General features: G+C 37.6%; 1 protein-coding gene across 3 annotated transcripts in view; it reads right to left on the bottom strand.

The window, feature by feature from the left end:
• Positions 1 to 16,546, bottom strand: part of STRBP (spermatid perinuclear RNA binding protein) — a 131,456-nt gene that overhangs the window by 37,738 nt on the left and 77,172 nt on the right. For all 3 annotated transcript variants that reach the window (XM_073905773.1, XM_025888534.2, XM_025888535.2), the window contains exons 4-7: positions 12,282 to 12,447; positions 8,191 to 8,335; positions 797 to 888; positions 157 to 252 (exon numbers count right to left, since the gene is read on the bottom strand). In XM_073905773.1, the coding sequence (XP_073761874.1) occupies positions 157 to 252; positions 797 to 888; positions 8,191 to 8,335; positions 12,282 to 12,447 (499 nt within the window). The remainder of the gene's footprint in view (positions 1 to 156; positions 253 to 796; positions 889 to 8,190; positions 8,336 to 12,281; positions 12,448 to 16,546) is intronic.

The following is a 16,546-nucleotide window of genomic DNA, read 5'->3' as shown; positions in this document are numbered from 1 at the left end:
GTAAAAAAAAGTATATAAAAAGATATATAATTTTTTTCTAGAGAATAGATAATGCACACCTAACTCAGAATGTAGCCATTTTACAGTAACATGTGATTTCTACAGGATTTCCTCTGACTATGGCTACAGAATTTGCTTTTAACCATAAGTACTTACCCATCCTTTTAATGGTGCCCATGTGGGAACTCTGTTGCACAAATCACGCAGAATGCGGAGGACAATTACACATGATTTTAATCCGTTTGCCCTTGCCTAAAACAAACAAAATGATTCCAATATCCCTGTTGAAATCCAGTCTTCATTTTAAGCACACGGATCATGGATAGGTTCTTTAAAGTGAATGCTAATTAGTCACTCATTCATTAGTTGTCAAGCAAACCAAAAAATTAAGTTATTAAAAGCAGTAAAAATGTAGTTTAGAAAGACAGATTTTAAAGTAAAGGAAGCATATTACTAAAATAGCTTTCACAGCCTCATGGCAGTCCCATTCTGGGCAACCATCTATCTTATCTTCCAGCTTTTCTCATCCCTGTTTGTATTTTATAAGCCATCATTTGAAATTCAGGGTACTAAGCCAAAAAAGATTATATGATAATTAAACATCATTAACTGCAGCAGAAGCTATACTCTGTACCTTACCTAAATTAACTCATTTACTCCTACAATAACCCTATAAGGTAGAAAGCACTCCCATTTTATACATTACGTGCACAAAAACCATTAAGTGGCAGGTGGCAGGTGTTCCAAATGAAGCCTGCACATGGTTACAGTAACAATAAAATAATAAAAAGCCAACCTGAAACCATTTGGCATGTCGAAGAGACGCCAAGGCGTTCAGGCATTTCTGCCTGTCCAATAAGTCCGGAGGATCTTTCATCGCAACCTTTTCTAATAGGAAAATGGGATAAAGAAAGACAGATACAATTTGACCAAGGGTTTCCTGTCAAATTACCAAACAATAAAAATAAAAAGAGCAGCAACTGAGTGAACTAATAAGACTCCCAGAAGATTTCACGATTTGGCTTTGTTTTTGTTGCTTTCTCCTTAAATTACGTGCACGATGATTACTTAAGTAAACAGTCATCAGAGCCGTTGTGTGCACAGGTACAACAGGAGTACAAAAGCATTCATTCAGTAAACAAATACATGACCGATGCTACATACAATCTGGGATCTTATTAAGCATGTGTGTAACATTACAGGGGCACAAAATAGGTACATAGCACTTTTGCCTTTGGCAGGGCACAGAGAGCACAAATCTGGGACCAGGAGCAATAATGATTTTCCTTTACAGAAGAATTGCTGATCAGTTCTTGAGGGAAACTGGGGCTCTTTTATGTAAATAATTTGAGATTTACTAAGATTACACTGAATATAATTTTTTTTACAACTAAATAAACTCATCCAGCAAGATAACCCTTAACAGAAACTCTGCTCCACTGATGAGAACTCTTCAAACGTCACCTTAAATTCTCTCATTATTTCTTTTCTAAAACAAAATTATTAGAACTACAAAAATGAAGTACATTGGAACATTTCAAGTTTTATCTACCTTTAAAAAAGGGAGGGGCAGCAAAGAATACTATCTAATTACAGTTTTCTGACTTGCCTTTACATTTTAAAGTTGGATTAGATGGCCCAGAGCAGCAAAAGAATTCAAACACGAGATTAATGATAAATATCCATATCTGAGAAGATGTCACAGGATTCTAAATCCACGTTCGGATCGCCAAATTTATATCTCCTCTAAACTCCCAGGAAGTAGGTTTTTAAGCAATATTTGGTGCAATATTTATAATGCATAACATACAAATATTTCCTGAGGAATAATTCTTTGTCTAATCCATTTAAGTCAGATTCACCATTCTCTTGTATGTGGGAGAGTCCACCCAACACTTCTTCCTAGTGTAACCCTAACAGTCACAGAAAGCAGTATGTCTGTGTGGGCCAAGTGATACGTTGTAAACATTTTTAAATGGGAGACAAGATCACTGACCTTTGAGATTCTTCAGTTATAAGATTCTATTAAGGCAACTACACTGTAATATTCTAATTGACAGAATGCCATTACCTAAAACCAAAGGCATAATGCCCAACAGAAAACAAATCTATGAAAGGACAAACTGTGGCTCTCTCTATTGGCTGTTAACGCTCTAAAGGCTGAAGTGCTACACACTTATTTTCTGACCAGGTGAGCTCTACAGCAGATATTTGCATTGGTTCACATTAACCTCTGCCCACAAATTCAAAACACAGGGTCTCATTTCATTGCCCCTTTTTACTCATAAAATGGGAAGCCTCAAAAAAAAAAAAACTATTAACGTAATTTATAAACATAGATATACTATGAATATGTAGCCATAGCCTATGGGTATTTACTTCACAGATGATCTAGTTCCTAGATTTGCTTAATTCTGTCTCTTTCTAATAAAATAAAACATAAATGAACTCATTTTAATGTTTTTATATCAAAATGCTCTACTGTGGTCAATACAAGCATCTGTGTAAAGCTCACGTACCAGATAAAACAAACTACTATAAATGAATGATTAGAATCTCTTAAAAGTTAGACATGACAAAGGTTGACTGACTGCTAAGTAATGTAAGCTCAAGAAAAAAACATGGAATGTACTTATTTTTTAAGACTTTAATCTTCAAGTTAAAAGTAAGGCAAGCTAAGTTTTATTCGATCATCTTAATTGGAGTGTTCGAAAAGGGGGCAACGGAAGACAGGCGTTGAGTCAGAGGAAGTTTGCATAGGAAAAGACAAGGCAAACCAAAGCTCTTTTTGAGCTTTTTGGTACTTTTGCCCAGTGGTCGCAGTTTGTAAGTAACATCTTATGCTCAGTGCAACACAGATGTTTTTAAAGGGGGACAATGGCAGAAATATTTAGATAAATTCTTTCATCCCCAAGGTCAGATTTTAATCACAAACTCTTATAAAAAAAAAATAGACATCATCTTGTTACAGACAGTCAACATTTGGAGGCAGTAGATTCTGCTAAAAAGAGATGAAAGGCACAGGCAGTGAACAGAAAGAAGGCTTGCACTGGTCTCCCTTTATATCACCACCAGAATGGCCATGTTTCTTCATGCTCTCATAGTCAAAAAAGTCCAAAGATCCAGAATGTTTCAATATTTGTGAGGTGGGAAACAGCAGAGGAAATGTAATAACTCATCTCATTTTATCTTCTTCAAAGTTTCTTATTTTAAAACAATATAAATTCATACGGCACTGCAGTGCTACTTATAAGCCCTGCTTGCCTATTTGCTTTATATAAAAATATTTGTTTTATGGGTACCTGGTGGAAAAACAATGCTACTTCTCAGAGTAAAACCTCAAGCTTAACATTTCTGTATGAACTTTAACACAGGTGTTTCAATTTTGTTGGAGAAGCAAAACTTTTCTGATAAAAAGACATTTGCAGTCTTTAAATTATAAACAATGGAACTGTGAGCCATTTCATTTTCCTACAGTGACCAGTAAAACAGATGAGAAACAGCAGAGGGGATGAGCTTGGGGAGTGACAAAAATGCTAAAAGCAAAGAAAAACAGCTTTTAAAAATTTATTGCTCAGTAACCTGGCATCAGGGCATGAAGGCACATAAAACGTTCCGAACAATGGAAGCACTGGAAGACAGGTCTACTATGCCTAACTTTGCTTATTTGGTTAGAGGTTAGATCAGTGACCAGAAACACACCGTACTGCAGGAAATGTTGGTCAGTTTCTCTCAATCCCTTCACACGTAAGCTAGCTCTCTGTTAACAAAACACTAGCCTGGAGATGGGGTAGGGAAAAGCCAGAACATGACTGTTGAATCAAAGTTATTTGTGAGGAACCTGGGCTCTTCAAAGGTAAAGTAACTGAGCTGGGTTATCAGAAAGGCCTCCTTGACAATCTGGATGTAGCTGAGCTACTGAATTCATGCTGACAGGATTTTCTAGTTAGCCTGAAGATATCCTGGCAGCCCCTTCTCTCAATTCCTCGAGGCTTTGGAAGAGCAGATACTAGGCACCAAGCCACTGCCCATGCAAAACATCAGGCCACAAAAATGTGGACAGGTAAATGTAGCACTAAGGTAGAACAGAGAGAGCACTGTTTTCCTAATTTATGGTAGACACATCACTGGATATGACTTTTCTTCAATACTTCAGTAGGCAGCCGGCCACTGGAAAGGTAATGGCTAAAGATTTGCACTGGATAGTGTGGGTCTAGCAGCTGGGGAAGGCAGGAAAATAAAGCCTACTGCATCGTTACAATCCCAGTTGTGATCTCCGGACTAATGCCTTCTGTTTAGCAGGCCTCACGCTAGTAAACTGCCAAGACGCATCAGAAGTTCATACTGGCACCAATATGTGAAAGGGGACTTTTGGGCAGCTTCTCTGTTGTGAACCCCTAAAAGTCTACCCCAAAACTGAGGACAGAGGTTCATCTTAGCCTAAGCCAGAAGAGTTGCTGTGGGTTCCCTATCCACTTGGTTTCGAACTGCACTGTAAATATAATAAATAGCTAACTCACCACCCTCACAGCAAATACACTTCTTAAAATCACAAGCACCAAAAGAAGCTGAGACCCTGTAAGGCTGAGAATAACTACATCAGCCAAGAGGCTCCTACACTCATCCTAGAGAGTAATGGGAGCCGACAGCACACTGGACTTAGAGTGGGAGGAGCAGGGTAAAACCTGAGTTTTCCCCCATTTATCAAACAAGGCAGTTATCTACCTCATAGGGCTGTTGTGAAGCTTAAATCATATATGAGAAAATGCTTCTAACACAGTAAGTTATAAAACACTTTAACACAGCTGAATCATCAATATGCATTGCTTGAATATCAAGATGCCCACTGTTAATGCTTCTTACACACCACACAGTCCTATTTAATCAGGTAATGTGCTGGCTCCAAAATTCATTTAATAGATTTTTTTTGGCGGGGGGTGGGGGGCACAACACACCTATAGTGTATTAGGTACCATTCTCGGCACCAGGGATAAAGGACACGGGTAGGGAAAAATACACCCACCCCTTGATGAATCAAAAGCCATATAACAAATCAGCTCATTATAAGCACTGCAGCAAAAACAGTATACTGGTTCTAATACTACACTTCAGTGGATCTTTAAGAGTTTACCTGTGTTTAGGTTCAGTTCCTCAGATCTATCAAGTACATGTTATTCTCACTGTGAACTGAAGGCAGTTTGCATATGTGAGTTTGCACTGGGAGTCCTTTTAGTATAAGCTGAGTAAGTGTAACTACCACTATTGAGCCAATACTTTGTGTAGGTATCGTAGAGGTCACACTACATAAACTCTGTCATTTGACCTCAAACAACTTTCTCAAGTGTTTCTTATCTACAGCTTAAAATGAAGAAACCTGTCCAAGATCACACAGCAAGAGTACTTAATGGAGTTAAGAATCAAACACCTAACTGCCAGGCACTAAGTGCTTCTTCTCCTGCGCCTTCTTTAGCAGGAAGTATATAGTGATGGGGAGTGGTTATTCTACAGGGCCTTCAAGTAAAGGGTTAGAATATGGCAAGAAGACTGACAGCATGGGAGGAATCTTACCTGTGAAAGAGTAAGCAATACCAAAGAGATTCACTATATACTCCGGCCACTGAAAAATTTAAGTAGCAATCTGAATGAATAATTAGACCTACTTCTGCAGAGACAACCCTAAGGAGTTAAGCGTGATGTTCTCACCTGCCCCAGTCCTCTGGTTCTCCCTGCTTGCAATCACGCTTTTTTCCCTTTTTTAGATTTTACCCAAATATGCAGCAAGTGAAGAGAGGGAAGAGAAAGATGTGAGTGTATACGTACTGTGAAAAGTTGGTTTGTTTTGTGGGGAGGGAAGCTGTTGAGATTCTATAGGAAAATGTCTCCTCAAAGAGAGTTACAATGCATATTTTTTTAAAGATTGAGAAAGAAAAGGAGCGGAGATTTTGAAAAGGGGGATATCTCCCAGTCTTAGAAATTCCTGGAACCCAAATGAATCCTGTACTTTCACCCCATGCAGCTGAAAATAACTGCATCAAAGTGGGAGGAGTTGTCTGGTAGGAGGAAACAAGTCCTATAGAATCATAAGCCAGGTCTCAAATGCTCAGTCATGCCGGATCCTAAAAGTTGCGCTCAGGAATACACAAAACTGCAGTGCAAATCAAGAAGCATTTTGAAAAAGCCCAGGTTGGACAAAATGCACAAATTCTAAGAGGTAACAGTGACTCAACAGGGCTGAGAGTTTAAGGACGATACGTGCAAAACAAATCTTTCCACCATTCAAAAGGAGAGGAAGTAATATGTTTTACACATTAGCTCCAGGCAGATTCTTTCACCTTCTCTGATCCCACACAATAGTGTTAGTATCAGCTGATGAGACTCAGCTCAAAAAGAGGTCTTGGGATCCTTTAGTAACCCAAACGCCTTGAACAGAGACTATTCTACAGTAACTAGTCTTCTAATAAGGGTGCAGTACAGTAAAACTCTGTTTCCAGCTTCTGTGAACAGAAATTAAAGTTACAGAAGCAAGAGACCAAGCTTAAGGGTATCACAGAAAACTATTACCTAATCCCATGTAAGTATACAAAACCATGGGGAAAAAAGAAGCCTGATGTTCTCTTAATATTTTCAAAGAAATAACAGAAGAGATGCCTACAGCTACAAGCAGATGCAGAATTAATCTGGTCTTTGGTGATTTCAGTCTTTTTTTCCTCTCTCTATACTCAAATAATTAATAATACCTATAATTATAACTATCCTTAGAAGTGGTTGGCTTTACACTAGAGGGTCAAGTAGGACACAGCTTACCAGAGTTAACAGAATTATCTTGACACTTCAGAAATCATTTTATAATTCTACAGTTAATGGTGAACTGTAAAGCTGTTAAAAAAGCTGCTTAGGATTGGTTCTTCAGAGGTATTAGAGATACTATATACAGCAAAAAAAAAAAAAAAGTACTGGCATAAACCCAATTACAGATTGGATGCACTTTAATTTTAAAACTTGAGTCATAATGTGTCTACTTTATATCTGTTGGGTATGGGATAACTGATTTTAGTTATTCCAAAAAAAAATTTTTTTAAAGGAGTATATCATTTTTACTTTAAGAGATTCTATGAGACATGTCTGCCAAAACTCGAAATTTCTCAATCCTAACATCACTAATGTGTCTTTTAATACACCTTTATTGTCAATTTGACATAAATTAAGAAACTGACCAGTATTTCTTACTGCACTGGTATTTCAGATAAGGGAGTAAGTAATGGGACTTGTTGAATGTCTAGTGATGAAAAAACAGCAATCCTAAGGGAGTCCCCACTGGCCCAGATAAGCTACACTGCCTCTAAATTGTCATGACAGAGAAGGGCCAGTTGGTCAAAGGTCTGACAAGAGGACAAATATCACATGGCAAGTGTTTCTAGGGATAGGAATGAGAGGCAGAAACAAGCTAACTTGACAGGATAAAAACATCAGATAAAGAAGTCCAGCTCCATTATTCCTTCTCAAAGCTGAATACAGATTTCTTACTCTACTTTTATGATGACACTGCCATACAAGAATTCTTTTTAACTTCAGAAGAAAGTTAGTTTAAAGCATTAATTCCCACATATATCACATACAAAATGTTAACAGGATCACAAACCTCCTAGAAAAAAATTTACTAAAGATTAATTTTTAAGAAAACAATCCCCCAGTTTATATCTCTTACATTATAAAACATATTTACACATGGACAATTAGGTAAAGCATAAATCTTACAAGGCTGTAACAGTTATTAGAAGTCAAGAGCAATGTACAAATAAGTAACTTGAAACAATGAGTGAGTAAACTTTGAAAACAATATTGTTCTGGACCACATTTAATCCTAAAATCAGACCTAAAAGCCCAACTACATAGACTAGGTTGGCTGATACCAATAACAATGTAATAATAGACAAAGGAAAACAGAACACCGTAACAGTATAAAAACTAAAGCAGAGTTAAGACCAACATGATAATCAACAGGTTTCTGAATTAACACATATTTCAAATGTATACATATTTGCAAAATACGGCAATCGTGTAGAAATAAAGCTTTTTAAAATACTACGAGTGGCATAAAACAAATGAAGACAGTTATTCTTTAAATCCATTAAGCACACTTAACATAGCATTCGAGAGGTCTTATGCAAAACAAAATCTATACACGTGTACCTCCATCCTTCTTCTCCAATTCGTCCCTAATCAGAGGGGAAGTAAGTATCACCTTCAAAGTCAGCGTGGGCTCTTTTGTATTCCGTATTATAATAGAAGCCTCATCTACGCATTGTTCCACTTGGTATTTCTCTTCTGTGAGTTTCTGAAAGTTACCAAGATTTCAAAAACACCTAATTAATTAGATTAAAATCTCAATAAATGAATGACTGCCCCTTAGTTTTCAAATGTTATTAACTATTAGTAATAGTGGGCTGAAAGTCTTTAACTAGTTCTTTAGTTTAAGGATAACATTTCTCTCTCCTCCCAACTTACCACAACAAATCTTCATTCTCCACACTAAAAATGCAACCACATTGTCAACTATCTATACAATTACTAAACAATCTTTAAAACAATTCTTTCTAATATGAAAGTAAAATACCAACAGCATCATTATGTGATAATGGGTAAAGTGTTGTTCTTAAAATTCTTACAGAGAACTACTGTAGAATAATAAATTGCTGAGAATGTTCTCTAAGCCAAATCCCTTTTTGACAGGACTGTCTCAAAAGGAACTCCTACTTGTTAAGGACTTACAAATATAAGATAAATTGATTTTTATATAGGATTATATAGATTGTTAAAGAGAATCAAGTAAGAAAGAACGAGAAAGGATCTCTGCACTGTCCCTTACCAGCAAAAAGATTAGTATAAACAAGTCACTTCCTTTCCCAAAGGATAGCTAGGTCTCAGAGATCACTCCAGTGAGACCTAACATTATAGGACAAGTCACCTGACATCCACAGGGAAACATACAGTGCTTCTTTTAGCATATAATTATACACGTATAATTTAAGGGCCTTCCACAAAATAATCACCAATTAGAATCACATATTAAGCTATATTTATTATTATACATTAAACATACAGCTTAATAAGTTACACAGGGTCTTACTTGGTGGTGAAATTTGTATCTATTACCTGACATAAACAGCTGAATGGAAACACTACTAGATCTTTGCGTATCAGTGTGCATTAAAAGAACTCAAAGCCTTTTTCATAAAAATAGCATTTTACCATTAAATATTTATAGCAAAAAAGACAGCAAAATAGAAAATTCATTATCCTAATTTTGAATAAAGGAAACCAAGGAAGGGAAAGGTCACACAGTCACTGGAAAAACCAGAACTAGAATACAGAGAAAAAGCAGAAGCCTGTTTACATCAACACTATAAATAATAAAGATGCCAGCAGAGAATGAGTCAAAATAAATCTTCAACTATGCATGCAGATCACCATGGTGTAAGTTTCAGGCTAATCAAAAGTGATTCCTGGTTTTGGTCACCCTTATCCCTTGCTCAAGGAAGTTCTAAAATTGACCTAGAAAAGAGTATGTAGAGAAAAGGTACGGTACAACCGAAATTTAATTAAGGTAGTTAAACTACTGAAAGTTTTGCTATGGTAAGTACTCAGGAAAAAGATTTTTAATTCACAAGAAAACAAGATTGTATCATACCAGAAATTGGTTTTCCATACAAACATCAAAAAAACAAGGAGGCAGGGAGTAAAGGTAGAAATCATGCTTAAAATGATTTTCTGAAATACTAATAGTAATAATAATAACGTGTGTATGTATGTGAGCATATATGTTGGCTTTCTGAGCCAATTACCCAATGGCTAATCTGAGATGGGTATACAATTATGTACCCATTTTACCTGGATACCTCTACCAAAAAACCTATAGTAATGGACCTAACCATCACACAAAGCAGCTGGTTTCAGGGTTGGATAACTCTATTGGCTATGATAAAGTGAAATACTTTTCTCTTAATGTCTACCACTGGTCTTAAGAATTCAGCCTCTTTTATCTTCTCTAAGAAGCCCTTCAAAGACCAAAAGATATGTGTCTTTTTTTGGTCTTCTCTTGCCTAAAAAGCCCCAGTCTCTTCAAATTTAAAATGGTTTATACAGATTGCACTTTCTTCTGGGTTCTTCCCTTGAACACTTACTTGCTAGCTCAACAAGAACATTTTAAAACTGTGGTGCCCAGAAATAAAGACTCACACCAAGGAGACAAAAAATGTAGTTTACACAGTTGTGATCTGCACAGAGAAAGCTCTATTAATGCAGACTGAAATTTGGCCCAATCTCTCATATCAATACGAGAGAAATTTGACAGATTTTCAGAATAAGAACTTCAGTTATTTATAGCCCTGGTTCTCAACTCCTTTTCCACCCTGACAGAACTAAGGAATAGGACCACTCTCATAAGAAACAGGACTCGCTACAGGGAGCAGAAACAGGGGTGAGATGGTTGAAAAGCTTCCATGAATTATTACTTTATCCTAGATTTAAAAGTAACAGTGCTGGGTGCCTGAGTGGCTCAGTTGGTTAAGCGACTGCCTTCGGTTCAGGTCATGATCCTGGAGTCCCGGGATCGAGTCCCGCATCGGGCTCCCGGCTCGGTGGGGAGTCTGCTTCTCCCTCTGACCCTCTTCCCTCTCGTGCGCTCTCTCTCTCTCATTCTCTCTCTCTCAAATAAATAAAATCTTTTAAAAAATAAATAAAAAATAAAAGTAACAGTGTTCACTGCAATGAAAGCAGGAATACAGATTACATTTTAAAATGATATAAAAAATAGAAATGAGAAATTTTATTAACATTCTAATAACAAAAAGTATAGCTAGCCAGAAACTCCTGTTATTGAGCTCACTGTTTTTTAAAAGCTCTATTGGGGGGCCTGGGTGGCTCAGTCGGTTAAGCATCCGACTCTTGATTTCGGCTCAGATCATGATCTCAGGGTCATGGTATTGAGCCCCACATCAAGCCCTGTGCTTAAGATTCTCTCCCTCACTCTCCCTTTGCCCCCCCAACCCCCACTCCCCACCCCCCCAGTCTCTAAAAAAAAAAGGCTCTATTATTGTACTCCATGTTGCTCACCACTCTCCCTTCCCAAATGATGACAAAAGGACTTAAAATAATTTTTAGAATAAATTTAACCTTATGAAAGAGCAAAAAATTTCTTCATGAGAACTGAAAATGGAAAAGCCAAATATATGTTCAGTCACTTAGAAAACCATATCTTGAGATCTAAGGCAAAATGAAAATATAATGCTCCAAAAATTAAAATAGGGAAATGTGACACTTAAACACAAATTTGAGTGTCAAGAATAGTAGATAAAAAAGTCAGGAAGATGGTCTTAAAGATCAACTTGTAAGTGTGAAAGAAAAGTATCCAGTAACAAAGCTAATACAAACAAATTTAGAATTCATGTAACTTGGGGGGAGAAAGAACCTTTTTAGAAGAAATACAAATAAAAGAACTAAACACAAGAGAGCATTCAACTCAAAGGACTGTGGGACCCTGAGGGCTGGTACCTATATGACACGGATGTAAGGACTAACTGATACGAAATCATCAAAAAGCTACAATCTGATTATACCACAGACAACACAAGTGAAACTGAAAGATGATCACAGCCTTCCAGTTAGTGATGCAGCGGGCCCTCGGAGCAGACGGGCAGAGCAGGTCCTAGGGCGGCCACTGCCCCAGACCAACCCACTGTCTTCAGCCCTGAGGAGCCTTCCGCCTTCACAGCATTCTCCAAAAAGCATGCCAACATCAAAATTTTCTAAAAGCATCCAATTGGAAAAAAGGTCTGGAACAAGGAATTAACAGTGACTTTCTATTAACAGAATGAAAGGGTGACTGTTAAATTAACTGAGTTTTCAATTTTATTATCACCTATGAAAGTTTCTAGTTGTCTACACTCTTTTTGATCTTTTCTGCATTATACCAACCCTTCTAGGAAGTTTATAAAACTGAGAGACCTAGTCTGAAAAACATGAAGCCTCTCAGCAAGATATACCTAAAAATTGAAGACTGTACCTTAAAAGCCTTCTTAATCTAGTAAACATATCCTGAGTACTAATCATCAGAAGTTTGTTTTAAATGTGATGGATGAGTCACTGACCCAGAGTAGCAGTATTTCCTTTGTCTGCATCTACCCTTTACTATTACCAATTTCTTATTATTAATTTCATCAAGGTCGCTACCTATTTTCACCTTTTTACAAATTCTCCTAGAGGTGCAATTAAACTGTACTCACCTGAATCTGAACAGGAAGATTATCTTTGACTGTATTTAACAGGGTCTCTGTGGGTTTGTCTTTGCACATTAAAACCAGCTCCAAGTCCATATCATCTTTAATCAGCAAGCCTTTTGCAACCAGGCCAATCCTCATTACACCACACAATGTCCGACCACCTTGATCCCTAAAAATAAAAGTCTAAATGATTACTTTTACAACCTATTTCCCAAACTATAACTTAATCATCATTTGGCTTCCTGGATATCCATATGAACTGATGAGTATATAAATCCAGACATCAAAAATTAAGTCTCAGATTTAAGACTAATAAAGTACCTATCTTCCCCAGGGAATCAATAGGGAGCCTATTTCATACTACAGATCTTTTAATTCTTTATTACAGTTACAGTGCTTGTTAGGAAAGTCTATATGTACTACATCCTCTTAAACATTTTTTAAAATATTTTTAAACTTCCTCCTATCTTTTTATTAGTAATTAAAGAAATTTGTGAGAAACCTGAACACCAAAGTATACTGAAAAAGAGCACCAGGGTGGAAATCTAAAAGACCTGAACTCTATTCTTACTGGTGCCTGCTGGCTCAGTACCCATAACTGCAAAACAGCTATCAGCTGCATGAGCCTTAGCTCATCCCTTCTAGCTGTATCATTCCAGGAATCCACAAAAGTTTATGGGGAAAGCAGAACAATGTGATAAAACTAAAGAGCTGAGGAAAGAAGGAACAGACCAAAGATAATCTGCCAGTATATGCATTCTAAATCCAGTCGTGGCTAAAAGAACAAACATTCAAAGAATTATCACATCATGAATGGTGCATAAAAATAATGTTAATATCTACCCTTGATTTTAATACTAAAAATTTCTTACCGGTTCATTTCCCTTATCACAAGTGAAAATGTAACTAACCTTAGCAGTCATTCAACAAGTAAGCAAGTGTCTGAGTACAGAAAGTATACTAAAGGAGATCCAATCTCTCCTGCTCCTGAGGCTCACACTGTAGTAAAGTACAAAAAGTAACCTGCTTAAAAGGGGAAGAGAAAGTAACATCTGAGAACAAACTGAATGTCACAAACTCTCATTTAAACCTCACAACAAGGGCACCTGGGTGGCTCAGTCCGTTAAGCGTCTGCCTTTGGCTCAGGTCATGATCCTGGGGTCCTGGGATGGAGTCCAGCATCAGAATCCCTGCTCAGCGGGGAGTCAGCTTCTCCCTCTGCCCCTCCCCACCATGTGTACACACGCTCTCTCAAAAATAAATAAAATCTTTAAAAAATAAAAAAATAAGCCTCACAAGAAGCTTGCATTTAAAAGACAAGGGATGTCCCAAATGGCCAACAGACACATGAAAAAGTGCTCCACATCACTTGGCATCGGGGAAATCCAAATCAAAACCTCAATGAGATACCACCTCACACCAGTCAGAATGGATAAAATTAACAAGTCAGGAAACGACAGATGTTGGCGGGGATGCGGAGAAAGGGGAACCCTCCTACACTGTTGGTGGGAATGCAAGCTGGTGCAACCCCTCTGGAAAACAGTATGGAGGATCCTCAAAAAGTTGAAAACAGAGCTACCATACAATCCAGCAATTGCACTACTTGGTATTTACCCCAAAGATACAAATGTAGGGATCCGAAGGGGTACGTGCACCCCGTTGTTTATAGCAGCAATGTCCACAACAGCCAAACTGTGGAAAGAGCCAAGATGTCCATCGACAGATGAATGGATAAAGAAGATGTGGTATATATATACAATGGAATATTATGGAGCCATGAAAAGGAATGAGATCTTGCCATTTGCAACGACGTGGATGGAACTGGAGGGTGTTATGCTGAGCGAAATAAGTCAATCAGAGAAAGACATGTATCATATGACCTCACTGATATGAGGAATTCTTAATCTCAGGAAACAAACTGAAGGTTGCTGGAGTGGGGGGGGGGAGAGATGGGGTGGCTGGGTGATAGACATTGGGGAGGGTATGTGCTATGGTGAGCGCTGTGAATTGTGCAAGACTACTGAATCACAGATCTGTACCTCTGAAACAAATAATGCAATTATGTTAAAAAAAAAAAAGAAGATGCAGGAGGGGAAGAATGAAGGGGGGGAAATCGGAGCAGGAGACGAACCATGAGAGACAATGGACTCCGAAAAACAAACTGAGGGTTCCGGAGGGGAGGGGGGTGGGAGGATGGGTTAGCCTGGTGATGGGTATTAAAGAGGGCACGTTCTGCATGGAGCACTGGGTGTTATGCACAAACAATGAATCATGGAACACTACATCAAAAACTAATGATATAATGTATGGTGATTAACATAACAATAAAAATTTTTTTTAAAAAGACAAGGGATGTCAATCTCAGAAAAGCTAATTAACTGTTCAAGTTCACAGAGAGAGTAAAACGCAAAGCCTGGATTCCAAACTCAAGTTGGTGTGATCACAATGCTCAGGTTCTTTAAATTATTATGGTTGCTTCCCAAGTTCAGAAGGAGGGGTCAAAATTAAAGAGGCCAAGCGAGGCAACCTCAAAGTCTGACTTCAGCAGTCTCAATATGGTTAGAGAGAAAAAAAGGTCATTCTAGCTGGGGCAAAGAATCAGTGGAGTGGAGAATGAACCAGAGAAAGGATAAGGGAGAGAAACACTGTGGCAGTAGAAACAAGACAGAAGTCATAAATAATCCAGACACTGGTTAAGTGGCTGGCATACCTTAGACATTCAATAAACATTAAATCAATGAAAAACTATAAAAGGAGGTAGAAGTATAGACAGAAAGAAAAAGAGTTTTAAAGCAAGTGACCCAAATAGGAAATTATCTGATATTAAGAAGAGAGTCCATCGCCTTTGATTCTTTCTTCTTCTGTGTCCCTGTCCTCTCTTCTTCTCATTCTCCCAAATCTAGTAATAGTTAATAAATTCTCCCTCCACGATCACCCTCGAACAAATGCCTTCAAACTAGTTTCTGTTCAGGCTCTTACTACGTATCACCTAGACTACTTCAATAACCATCTCTTCACTGGCTTTGATGAGTAACTTCTGCCATTCCAATCCCCTGTATACCACCACTACCAGAATAATCTTCCAAGAGCACTGCATGGATGGCACTCTGCCTATTACTTTCCTAGTGTCCCACTGAACACTCAGGCACTTAGCATACTGGGAGGCAAGTGAGAAGACAACATGACTTCATCGTTCAAATTCTGGCTCTGCCACTCACTACTATGACACTGGGTAAATGACAAATTACCTGACTCTTTTGAGCTTACTTTCTCATTTGTAAAAAAAAAAAAAAAAAAAGAAAAATACCTTTCTTACAAGTGGTCCTAAGAACATCATGTAAGTAATGAACTTAGTGCAGATACTGGCATACATTAATAGCTCAATGAACAATAGCTATTAATCCCTAAATGGTCCCTAAGCTTTCTCACACCTAGAACTTTGCTGAGATTTATTTTTTTCTTCCACTTTCAACTGCCTGCCAAAAGCATTCCCATACTCTGAGCCTACCACAAATGCTACTTCCTTCATAAAGTTCTTTTAATCCCCAGAACCAGCATATAATCTCTCCCTGCTCCATACTTTCACATTTTAGTCACAGGAATTTGAGACAAAGATGCTAAGAAAATTGGATCTGGAGTCCAACAGATGAATATGAATCCTGACCCACCACACATACTCATTCACTGACCTCAAGCAAGTTAAAGTTTGTTAATAATTCTGAGTCACTCTTTTCATATACAGATGTGAAGCAGAAATTTTATAGGGAAAAAGGAGCAGAGGAGAGGAATGATAATGACCGAGACTAGCAAGTTTGCTGTAAGGTAATGTGAAAAATAGTCTGCTACAGTAACTGGCATTCAATAAATGGCAGCTATTAACTAGCCATTATTACTTATTAAATTCTATGTCATAATTAGGATATACTTGGTCTTTTTTTTTATTTTTTAGGATATACTTGGTCTTATGCAGATGACAGCATGACTGAGCAGAGAAAGGAACTCCTACTTCAGTCCTGAATTTGAATAATGAATTTGAATATAGGATACTGTAAAGCAAACACCTCAAATATAGGGAATTACTTAAAACTGAGAACAGAACCCTAATATTCCTAATAATACAAATAGTGGGAACTTTCTTTGACTTTTGAGTCAGTTTGTTAAAAGGTAAAATAAGAGCACACGGATAAAAGCTGCCTAACAGTGCCTGGCAATAAAAGTTGCTTAATAAATAGAAGCTAGCCCTCATCCATCTTGGTGCCTTCTGTAGT

Source organism: Callorhinus ursinus, unplaced genomic scaffold (assembly GCF_003265705.2).
Source record: "Callorhinus ursinus isolate GAN/ISIS: 27379988/994484 unplaced genomic scaffold, GSC_fseal_2.0 scaffold24, whole genome shotgun sequence".
NCBI classification, from domain to species: Eukaryota; Metazoa; Chordata; class Mammalia; order Carnivora; family Otariidae; genus Callorhinus; species Callorhinus ursinus.
The sequence above is the reverse complement of the archived record's forward strand: the minus strand, read 5'-3'. Positions and strand labels throughout refer to the sequence as shown.